General features: G+C 44.6%; 1 protein-coding gene across 23 annotated transcripts in view; it reads left to right on the forward strand.

Moving 5' to 3' along the window:
- Positions 1 to 812: 812 nt before the first annotated feature.
- Btrc (beta-transducin repeat containing E3 ubiquitin protein ligase) overlaps positions 813 to 12,236 on the forward strand; it is a 168,831-nt gene continuing 157,407 nt past the window's right edge. For 9 of the 23 annotated variants that reach the window (XM_087575272.1, XM_087575286.1, XM_087575374.1 and 6 more), the window contains exon 1: positions 868 to 953. Coding sequence is in view for 8 of the 23 variants with exons in the window: in XM_087575279.1 (XP_087431405.1) it covers positions 906 to 953 (48 nt within the window). In the remaining 15 variants the exon portion in view is untranslated. 23 annotated transcript variants of the gene reach the window in all.

Consider the following 12,236-nt stretch of genomic DNA (forward strand, 5'->3'; position numbering starts at 1 on the left):
AGACCAGGCTAGCCACAAACTCACTAGATTACTTGCCTCTTCCTTTGCCTCCCAAGTGTTGGAACTAAAGGCATGTGATATCACACCCGGCCCATTTTGGGCTTTTATGGTCATAGACACTACTTTTAGGCTTGATGTAACACAGGACTTAGATCTCAGGGTTAGCAAAGTTAGTCATACATTCTGAGCACTAAACTCAAGGTTTCCTGGAGCGAGTTCTATCTGTCCCTGGCTAGCTCTGGGAGAGAAAAGGCTCTTCAGAAACGAGAGGTAATAATAGTTTAGGATGACTTCGTAATCTTGCATTGCTGTTGAGGCTGCTGTTACATGCACACTAGGCTCAGAGTCTCTAGGTCTCAATCTTTCCGCAGATGCCCTATGTATGAACTCGTTCTCTAAAATCACAATTAGGGAGGCCCAAGGACCCTGGGTTCTCTGTTTTCCCAGTATTTGGAATATAGAGGAAGCACTAGTCGCCATCTTGCTATCAAATGCCAGGCAAGCAACCACTGGCGTCGTTTGGTAACCACGGTGACATTCCGGCTTTGCCTTCTTAAAGGCTGGAAACTACGATTCCCGTCAGCCGACTTCCCCTCCGGGCTCTCGAGTGCGCTACATTTGGCTTGCACACAGCCGCGACTCTACGCAGTGACCCGTGGGAGTTGGGGTTCGCCGCGTGGCCTCGCCTTTTGCCGCTCGAGCCTCCAGAACTACACGTCCCGTGAGGCAGCGGAGTGCGCACGCGCAGAGCCTCGGTCCTCCTCGGAGGGGTACCCTGCCAGTGCCAGGAGGTAAAGAGAGGGCGGGGGAAGGAAGAGGAGGCGGGATCCGGGCGCTGCGTTGGCTGCGGCCTGGCACGAAAGGGGCGGCCCCGGCGGAGAGCAGACCCAGTAGCCCGGGCGATTATGGACCCGGCAGAGGCGGTGCTGCAGGAGAAAGCGCTCAAGTTTATGGTGAGGAGATGGTGTGGGCAGGGGACTAGTGGAGGCGGCAGCGTTGGCGCGTCGCTGAGCTTAGGCCTGGGTCACCCGCTCACCGCAGGAGGGGGCAGTGGGACTTGGGGCCAAGGCCGGTGGCGAGGCGGAGGGAGGGACTGGACCGGAGCTTGGGGGAGGGGGCAGGAGGGTGCAGAGGGGACCCTGAGGTGGGGGCAGCAGCTCCGCCATCTTGTGGAAGACAAGCCAAGTGACAGCGGGAGCTCATTCGAGGTGGGGGCTCCTGGCGGCGCGCGGGGCCCCCAGAGGGAAAGGGGCGTGGGGACAGTTACTGAAGAGCGGAGGAACCCGGGTGGAGAAACGCCTGTAGACGCTAGCAGGGCCCTTCCCGGTATCAGGGTAACGGGTAAGGCCTGGGAAAGGAGGTGCATTCAGGAGTAGGGAATAGTAGAGATAGGATAATGGCAGGGCAAGCACTGGGGGAAGGGGGAAACTGGGCAGGACTGTAAACTGATGGGTTTAACGGCGAAGGAGGGAAAGCCCAGGCTGGGGAGGCAAGTAGTTTTGTAGAATGAGCTGGGAAGATAGCCTTTGCCTAAGGGCTAAGGGTGGAATCCCAGTTGACCAAACTAATGTTGGCAAACTCTAGAAGAGGCCTCATTTAAGAAGATAAGGACTCAGACCTAGAGCTATGGTGACAGTTCCTGGGAGAGACAGTGTTGATTACCAGCTAGAATCACCCATATCAGGAAGGAGGTATGTGCTCTGTTTTGAAGAAGAGGGGCAGAATTATTTGTGATAAGGGCAAAGCGATGAAAGAAATGTAGTTACAGGTGAACGGGGACAAGATTCATAGCCAATAAGAGAAGGCAAAACAAGACTTGGGCCTTCAGTGGTGAGGTAGTAAAATGTGGAGGAAGCCAGGTGCTGTATCACTTTCTGTGAGAGGAAAGGCCTTGGAGAAATGTTAAAGAGATGTGAAGAAATTCTAGAGGACGGATGTAGGGAGTAGAGAAGGTGAGGTAAGTGAGGATTGGTGTTGCCCGTGAGTTTTAGGTTGAAGTACAGAGTGAGCCTTGCGTTTTTAGGGTGTGTGTAAACCCCTTAGGCCCTATTTCTTTAACTTTGTATGGTGGTTGTCCTTTGCTGTGCTTGTGTTTGGCAGCCTTGACTAGTCTGATATTTGATGCTTTTAATCTGATGCTTCCTTGTATATCCTAGGTGTAAACCAGTCTCTAGTTACATCTAAAGAATGTTGGGATGCATAGATTTATTAATTTATTTTTTTAACTGAACGGATGATCTTAGGAATATTGTATTATTTTCAATCAAGTCTTGTTTTTTTTTTTTCAGAAGTAATTGTAACCCATCATTTCAAATAGCATTCCTTTGTTGAATAGGTTCTTTTGTGTGTGTGTCTTTGCCTAAAATGCCATAACAAATTTGACGCCATAACAAACAGATACTAACTTAGTTAAAATTAGGTTTTAAATTGCCCCATTCATATTTATAGAAGCCGGTCAAATCTAACTTTTTATTTTGGGGACTGGAGAGATTACTCAGCAGTTAAGACCATTGCTCTCCTAGAGGATGAAGGTTTGATTCTCAACATCCACATGGCTACTCACAGAGGTCTGTAACTCCAGTCTCAAGGGATCCTCTACCCTATTCTGGACCCCCAGGGCACCAGGCGCACAAGTAGTGCACAGATATAGATGCAGACAAAACATCCATACCCATAAAATAAATAAATAGTGGCCGGAGAGATGGCTAATTGGTTAGGAACGCTGGCTGCTCTTCCAGAAGTCCTGAGTTCAGTTCCCAGCAACCACATGGTGGCTCACAACCATCCGTAATGGCATCCGATGCCCTCTTCTGGTGTGACTGAAGACAGCAACAGTGTACTCACATAGATACAATAAATAAATAAATCTTAAAAAATAAAATAAAAAATATATTAAAAAGGTAAAATTTTAATCGGGCTGTGATGGCGCACATCTTTAATCCCAGAATTTGGGAAGCAGAGGCAAGGCTGATTTCTGAGTTCAAGGCCAGCCTGGTCTACAGTATGAGTCCAGGACAGCAGAGCTACATAGAGAACCCCTGTCTCTAAAAAACAAACAACAAAAAATTACTTTGTATTAGTACCTTCAGAAACACAAGTTTGTCATTCACAAAATTCTACTGAGCCTAAAGACATTTCTTGAATTTCTGTCCTGCGTTGCCCTTCTAAAATATTAACAGACCCCAGGTTTGGGATTATACTTATTATCCAGTACTTGAGACTGAGGCAGGCTGGGCAAGGTGGCCTACACCTGGGCAGGTAGGCAGATCTCAGTTTGAGGCCAGCCTGGTCTACATAGTGAGTTCTAGGACAGCTGGAGGCACATATAAAGAACCTCTCTCAAAAATAGAAAAAAGAAGAAGAAGAGGAGGAAGAGGAAGATGACAAGAATGGGGACGACAAGGAGGAGGCAGGAGTATTGCCAGTGTGAAAGCCAGCTTGGGCTACTCATGGAATTAGATCCTGCTTCAAAAGACCATAAACAGACAAAACAAAACAAACAAGCTACGTGTGGTGGCGAATGTTTGTAATCCTAGCACTTGGGAGAGAGGCAGAAGGATCCGGAGTTCAGTCTGTTTACAAACAGGCAAATCAGCAGAGACCTTGAAATCCTGGGGGAGGGGATGGAAATCAGTCAAGGTTGCTTTTATCTCCCTCAACCAGTTTTGAGTTGTAATTCAGAAGAGAGCTGGGCTTTGCTTCCAGTTTAGAGGGTTGACTCTGAATAGGAGCCTGACATTTAATCAGATTTATGGAATAATGAGACTCAGAGATCATAAAGAGACATTATGAGATCGCCCTCTTTGCTCCCTGTGAGCCTCAGCCTAGGAATGTTCTGAACTCCCTCAGCTCTGCCCTGCCAGTGAGTTAGGTGTTGACAGTGGCCGACTTGGAGATGGCTAAGTGCTAGTTTGCAGTTTTGAGGGCACCACACATTATTGAATGTTGAGTCAGTCACAGGGAGAAGCTAAGCTTTCCTTTAAACTTGGCTGCTTTCTCTTTTGACCTTGTCTGCTTATTGTGGCTGCTTTTTGAGAAAAGACAACAGCGGGAAGAGAGTGGCTAAGAAGGACACTTCAGTCAGAGAGGCAGTGACAGAGTTACCATTCTCTTTCGGCTCAGTCACACCCTTATTATGAATCTGAGTAAGTCTTGACTTCCCCTCAGTGCCATTTACTCCACTATACTGTGTCTTCCTGTTGAGTCAAATTTAAGATAGAGAAAATGCGTAGTACACAGTAAAGGTTATCTATCCTTTAGTCAGACTGAAATGTTTTGGTGTTTCCCTTCAGTTGCTAATAACAAGCTTGATTTTTTTTTTTTTTTCTTGAGACAAGGTTTTTGATAGCCCTGGCTATCCAGGGACTCTTCTATATAGACCAGGCTGGCCCGTCTCCTGAGCTTCATGGAGTGGAATGCTTGATATCACATGAACTACTAAGTAGACCACTCAACACATGGCCTTGCCCTCTGATACTTGTGAAAAGTAGTGTAAAGTAAAAGTAGTGAGTGTTCTGGAACTCACCCTTAGATCAGGCTGGCCTCGAATTTAGAGATAGGCTGACTTTGCCTCCCAAGTGCTGGGAGGCGTGGGCTACTACCTCATGGCTAAGACACCTTTTCTTCTAATAGCTAGCAAGCAAAATAGCATGAAAAGGTGAAGACTGCTGAAGAGAGTGACACAGAACTGTGTTCCTAACATGTTGGAGGCAGAGACGGAAGTATGCTGGGATTGAGGCTTAGTTCAGATAAGCATCAAAGCCTGGTTTTTACTGTATGAACCTTTAAATATGGTGGCTTGTGCTCCAATCAGTATTCCAGGAAATAAGAGGTAGAAACTGCCCGGTCCTCTGTGCTAGATTTAAAATTCAAGATAAGAAAAAATAAGAAAGTTTATAATGTCATTATGGTCGAGCCCAGTCAAGGTTCTCTAAAATCAGGGCTGGTGGGGATGTGAATTACTTCTACTGATTGATGTAAAGAGCATTAGTGAACAGGAAGGAGAAGATTCCTGGGGCTGTCCTCTGCGATCTACTACCATAAATGCCACTTTAATTTTTTTTTTTTCGGAGCTGGGGACCGAACTCAGGGCCTTGTGCATGCTAGGGAAGCACTCTACCACTGAGCTAAATCCCCAACCCCTATAAATGCCACTTTAGTTGGGTGTTCAAGCTACATGTATGAGTGGCATCAGCTCAGTTTGTGGGTAATCATACAGAATGCTTGGGGTTCATATCTTTGTTTGATGTGAGCTTCTCAAGAAACTACAAGGATCTCCTTTAGTTGCTTCAAAGATAATGAGTAGAAATGATAATGGGTGAATTAATACAATTTAGTCACTTTTTTTATTTTGTGTGTGAATCCGAGGTCAGCTTCAGATGCCATTCCTCAAGAGCCATTCAGCTTGCTTTTTGAATTAAGATTCTCTGGAGCATGGGGCTCACTTTTCCTAGTGGGTGAGAATGAAAGGCTTTGTGGGGAGGGTGTGGAACTGGGATAACAAGCATGGACCAGCATGCCCAATCCTTAAGCTTACACAGCCATCACCCCTGAGCTATCCTCCTGGCCTCAGCCTTCCTTTACTTATCTGAGAAACAGATGTTTAAAGTATATAAAGACAAATTGTATCAAACAAAATAATTTTGTTAGTTCTAGGTGCTTTCTGTCTTGCCGGTGGCCTGGAACTCAGTGTACCTGGGGCTGACTCTAAGCCCAGTGATCCTCCTTGCCTCAGCTTCCTGAGGATTTGATTACACCTGTGTGCCACCATGTATGCCAAAGAAGATTGATTGCCAGGGTTTACTTTTGAACAGCTCTATTTGCCACTTTCTCCGCATCCTTTTCCTGTTGCTTGTTTACAGAGACAGGATCTCCATGTATTGTTCAAAATGATCTCAAGTTCTTGAACTTAAGAGCTCTATCTGCTTGAGCGTCCTCAATGGAGCTACAGGCTCCATGGAGCTACTTGGTACCACCCTTACCTTTCCATTTTAAATTAGTTTCTTTCCTGGATTCTCTTATTTGAATATTAGGATATGAAGTTATAACTGTCTTTGTAGCCCAGGATGACCTTGAACTAGTCTCATTGTGTGTGATTACCCACCTTTGCTGTTTAAATGATAATTCTTTGTGCTACTTTCTGAGGTTTCTGTTTGTAAAAGATGAATGAGTAGAGGTGAATTGCCAGGCTGGACTTAGTGGTATTAATGCAGGTCCTGAGGAGGCTGAGGCAGTAGAATCCTCCTCCATTTGAGGACAGTTTGGATTGCAGAGTGAGTTCAAAGCCAGTGTGGGTGACTTAGTGAGGTCTTGTCAAAATAAAATCCGAAAAGAAGGGATGGATAGATATTGTCTAATGTGTGAGGAACTGGAGCTTGGGCCTGAAGAGTGTGAAGGGAAAGAAGTAGATTATTAAGTATAAAGTAAAAAATGTTATTTTGAATAGTTGTTAGGAATGCTTTATTGCCAAATTATTGAACTTTCAGAAGAGATCATTTGTTATCTCTTATGTTTAAACCCTGAAGGAAGGAAGCAGATAAGAGATTTTTTTTTTTCTCTGCTGAAGGGAGACAGGACATTATGCAAAAATGTTGATCATATATACATAAAATCCTTTGTCAGTGGTACTCCAACAAAAATACCTGTGCTTTGGGATATAGATCAAGGTAGATAGCTTGTTTAGCATGTATGGGCTCTGGGTTTGACACCCAGCTCTGTAAAAACAAGCACAGCAACAACAACAAATCGCTCAAAGTCTTTATGATATTAAGATATTTTACAGTCTTATCTATTTTCTAGGGACACTGTGTTGTAGCACAGAAGTACTTCATGTGAGGATCTGTTGAAGGTGAAATAGAAAATATTTACTGAAGTTTAACATTTTAATAATAGTGTTGTCAGTGAAAAGAAATGTAAAAACTAGACTCCTTCCCTTCACAAGGCAGTTCCAGCATCCTAACCAGGCAGTGGAGGGTGTGAAGTCTTTGGGAAAGGTCAAGTGTATTTTAATGGTGTTGACCAGTTTTCCATACTGGCCACCCTACACTTAAGGGATCTCTGGGTAGAGGAGCCTGATGCATATTCCTTTTAACTTCCCAAAGCCCAGTAGAGAACATCTTTACATGTGGCTCAGATAAAGAAGTAGAATAGGCATATTGAATTAATGTTGAACTAAGAATATGGTTGATCTCTGAGGCACTATCATCTTAGTATATTATTTCACTTCATTCCCCCAATAATCCTGTGAGGCATATTCAATACTATTATCTCTGTCATTTTTCATATGAGGAAACTGATTTCAGAGAGATTAAATAACTTGCTCAAAGTTACTCTGCTAACAAGGAATATGAGGTCAAACCCAGGCATTTTTACTTAGAGACCGTCACACAGTACGCTGCCCCCATTCGTGTGTGTGTGTGTGTGTGTGTGTGTGTGTGTGTGTGTAAGTGCCCATTAGCATGTGCACAGATGCCAGAGGAGGACCATTAGTGTTCTTCACCATCTTCCTATTAAGCAGGGTCTCTCAGAACCTAGAGCTTGCCGGTTTTTAGCCAGACTGTAAGGCCAAATCTAAACAATCTTCCCTCTGTCCAACCCAGAACTGGGAGTCAAGGCAGTTCAAGGCCGTTGTGCACTGTATAGTGTGGGTGCTGGGAACCAAACTCTTGTCTTCTATACACTCAACAACTCCCCTCCCCTTTTTTTTTCATTTGCTGAGCCTTGACTTTTTTCTTCTTCTAGTCAGAGTCTGTGTTACCAACTCTGACTGTCCTGGTGCTCTGTAGACCTCTTGAGTGCTGGGATCAAAGGCGTGTGCCACTCTGCCTGCCTTGAGCCTTGACTGTTACTACTTTAAAAAGCTCCATATTTATTTTGCTTTCTGACTCTGTGCTTCTGCCTTTGATATTTTTTCAACAATTGTCTGCTCCTAAGTGAGGAAAGCACACTTGATCCTGTCATGGGCACAGCGCATACGGAGCCATATCGGCCCTGCTGGTGCGCTTCTGTGTTTTAGACAATCTCATAAGAACTATCTCAAAGTCTGACCAAGCACACACAGCACAGGTTTTGGTGCTTTCATAACCTTCTTGGTAAAAAGGTAAACAATCCTATTGCCAAGGGTTCAAGACACCTAGTTTTGGGGGCTCGACAGACGGCTCAGTGGTTAAGATTACTGGTTGTTCTTTCAGAGGACCTGGGTTCAATTCTCAGCACCAATATGGTGGCTCACATGCAGGCAAAACACCAATAGAATCAAAATAAAGAAATTAAAAGCATAGTTTTGTCAGAGGCCATATTATAGGAAGCCTATGGCAGTGTGTCAAATGCTGGACTCTTCTGAGTCCTCTTAGCACTTTTCCTAGAAGAGCATAGTACATACTCTTAGCCACTGAGCCATCTTTTTAGTCTGGATGCCATGTTTTCTTTTCTTTTCTTCTTCTTCTTTTTTCTTTTTTTCGGAGCTGGGGACAGAACCCAGGACCTTGCGCTTGCTAGGCAAGCGCTCTACCACTGAGCTAAATCCCCAACCCCATGTTTTCTTGTTAGTTAGGTTACCGGTAGCCTGAGAGGAATAGTTACTATCTGTACTCTATAGGTGTGTTTTCTGATCATTTGAATTACTAATGAGAATCTGAGACATTACAGTTGCCACATATCATTTGTATTAGTGTGTGCTATAATTTGTTTTCCTTTAAAATGGGGTCTCATGTACCCTAGGATGGCTTTAGGCTTGCTGCTGAGGATGACTGATTAGTTCTGATCTTACCCTTTACCTCATGAGTGATGGGGTCATTGGCATATGCCACCACACCCACTTTATGCAGTCCCGAGGATCAGTGTTAGGGTTTTGTCACCCTCAGCAAGCCCTGCGCTGCCTTACCTCCCAGCTCTGGGTATTGCTAATTAGTGTGTTTAGTGTGCAGTGACTGACGTTACAAACTTGTGAGCAGTGGGGGATTATTTGATCCTGACGAGTTTAATTGGATGATGTTACATAATTTGGGATTTGGAAGGAAGAAGCAGTGACTTCATAGAGAAAGCCCTTCTGTAGTCACTGGAATGGCTAAAGAGGAAGATGAGCTGGTCAAGTGTCTTTCAGTCATTGTTTGTGCATAATAACTGCCAGATATCATTGACCAAAGACCACATGGTCAGGATGTAACTAAAGTGGAAGAAAAAATAATTTGTACAATAATCTACTATATTAACAGTGTATTTTTTTCTTTTTGATAATTTTTAATTAATTGTTTTTTCTTTTTTTAGTTGTAGAGATTGAACCTAGGGCCTTAAGCATGCTAGACAAATGCTCCATCATCGAATTAGAACCCTAGCACTTTATTTCTTTATTTAAAACAATTTTTATTACTTTTTTACATCTCCTCCCTTCTTTCCTTCCCTCTGCCCCCTTGCCCAATCCACTTCTCCATTTCTCTTCAGAAAAAGGCAGGCCTCTACACAACCAAACATGGCATATCAAGTTACAGAAATACGAGGCACCTCCCTTCATATTAAGGCTGTGAGGCAACCCAGTGGGAGGGAAAGGGTGCCAAAAGCCAGCAAAAGAGCCAGACAGCTCCTGCTCCCAGTTAGGAGCCCCACAAGAAGGCCCAGCTACACAACTAATATATGTGCAGAGGGTCTAGGTCTAACCCATAGAGGCTCCGTGGTTGTGGGTTCAATTTCTGTGAGCCCAGGTGAGTTGACTCTGGGGGGGGTTTCTCCCCCCCCCCCCCCCCCCCCCCGGAGCTGGGGACCGAACCCAGGGCCTTGCGCTTCCTAGGTAAGCGCTCTACCACAGAGCTAAATCCCCAGCCCCACTCTGGGGGGTTTCTTGTGTCTGTTACCCCTCTGCCTCCTACAATCCTTCACCTCTTCCACAGGATTCCCTGAATTCTGCCTCATGTTTGGCTGTGGGCTTCTGTATCTGTTACCATCAGTTGATGGGTGAAGCCTCTTTGGGTTGCCCTGGTGCAGCCTGCATATGAGGGTTTTTGCGTTGTCTTACTGTATTTGTTTTGTCTTGTTTGACTGTTGACTCTTAGAGGTCTGCTTTTTTTCTGAAGAGGAGACAGAGGAAGTAGATCTGGGGTAGATGGGAGATTTGGGTAGCTGGGAGGAGTTGGTCAGGATTTTTTGTATGAGAGAATCTATTTTCAATAAAAATAAAAAACCCAATTTTATTCCAGACCACACATGCTTCCTTTTTCTGTCAAGAGTCTTGCTTGTCTGCCTGCCTGCCTGCCTGCCTTTCTGTTTTATTTTTTGGTTTTTCTTTTTTTTTTTTTTTTGTTCTTTTTTTCGGAGCTGGGGACCGAACCCAGGACCTTGCGCTTCCTAGGCAAGCGCTCTACCACTGAGCTAAATCCCCAACCCCTATTTTTTGGTTTTTCAAGACATGATTGGCTGACCTGGATCTCACTCTGCAGACCAGGCCCACCTCAAACTCACAAAGATCCACCTGCCTCTGCCTCCTGAGTGCTGGGATTAGAGGTGTGCTCCCCCACTTCTTAGCTTGTTCTTGATTTTTCATTTGAGGGATCAATAAAAAATTTCAAGAGATTCTGTACGGTCTGCAGAACTCACAGGGTCAGTCTATTTACTAGTGTGTATGAAGAATGGAGGATGGTGGACACAGATGTGCAGCCGAGCGCTCGTGAGTGACGCCTCACGCTCAGTTGCCTAGCACAGCAAGAAAACAACAAGATAACCATGACTGCCATTAGCTCCCTCCATCATTTAAACAACAAGATAACCATGACTGCCATTAGCTCCCTCCATCATTTAAAATTAGGTGGTATAATGTTCACACGAAAGCGGGCAAAGATGTCTAATTCCTTTACTCTTCTTTTTAAAAAAATGTATTTACCATATGTATATGAGTACATTATCACTGTCTTCAGACTCACCAGAAGAGGGCATTGGATCCCATTACAGATGGTTGTAAGCCACCATGTGGTTGCTGGGAATTGAACTCAGGACCTCTGGAAGAGGAGTTGGTGTTCTTAACCACTGAGCCATCTCTCCAGCCGTCCCTCACCCCTTTTAATAATTTGGCTTTTTTATTTTTTTTCCAAACAGGGTTTCTCTGTATAGCTCTGGCTATCCTGAAACTTATTCTGTAGACCAGGTTAGCCTCAGTCTCAGAGATCCACCTGTCTCTGCTTCCAGAGTGCTGAGATTAAAGGGTCACTGTCACCCTGCCTTTTTTCTTTTCTAAAAGTTTTTTTTAGGTGTATGAGTGTTTTTCCTGCATATGCATGTATGTGCCTGATACCCAGGGAGGCCACTAAAATGGTGTTAGGTCTCCTGGAATTAGAGTTACATATAGCTGTGAGATACCATATGCATGCTTGAAATTGAACCCAGGTCCTTTGAAAGAGTGGCGAGTGCTGTTTTATTGAACTTTCTCTTCAATCCCAAGATGTCTACTTAATACTATGACTGCAATATGTATGGTAAGGAGGAGTTAAGGTAGCAGATGGATTGAAGGTTGCTGATAGTTGACAGTTTTAGTTATTGTTGTTTGTTTTTGAGACAGGGTTTCTCTGTGTAGCCCTGGTGCTCTAGAACTTACTCTATAGACCAGGCTGGCCTCAAACTCAGGGATCTACTTGGCTCTGCCTACCAAGTGCTAGGATTAAAGTTGTGCATCACCACTGCCTGGCCTAAAATCATCAGTTGACTTTTAGGCAGGGTCTTTGTCCTAGACTGGGTTAGAGTGCATTCATTCACAAGGCTTCCTAGATTTATATGAGAAAGTCCCAGTGGGTAAAAAGCACTTGATATGCAGGCCTGATGACTTGAGTTCATCCCTGGAACCCTTGTTCAAAGCCTGGATGCAGCAGCTCCATCTGTAATCCCAGCACTCAGTGGTCAGATGGGAGGGAGTACTGAGCTTGGCAGAAATGAAAGACCCTGCCCAGCAAGATGATGGAAGGAGAGAACTGCCTTCTGACTTCCACATGTGCACCAGGTCACAAGTACCCACACAAACATGCACACACAGAGACACTAATAACAAAGAATTGAATGTATGAGGGAGGCAGAAGAGGTTAGGATAGTGCCTTGTGAACATTCTACTTGCTCTTGTTGACTTAAAAGGTGAGGGAGAGTGCCCTGAGCCAGAGAATGTGAGATTTAGAAACTGGGATATGGGCAAGCGAAGGCCTCTGGGATGGAACTGGATTCAACTCCAGGAATACCTTCATTCCAGGCTAGTCAACCATTTCATACGT

Source organism: Rattus norvegicus, chromosome 1 (genome assembly GCF_021556685.1).
Source record: "Rattus norvegicus strain SHRSP/BbbUtx chromosome 1, alternate assembly SHRSP_T2T, whole genome shotgun sequence".
NCBI lineage: Eukaryota > Metazoa > Chordata > Mammalia > Rodentia > Muridae > Rattus > Rattus norvegicus.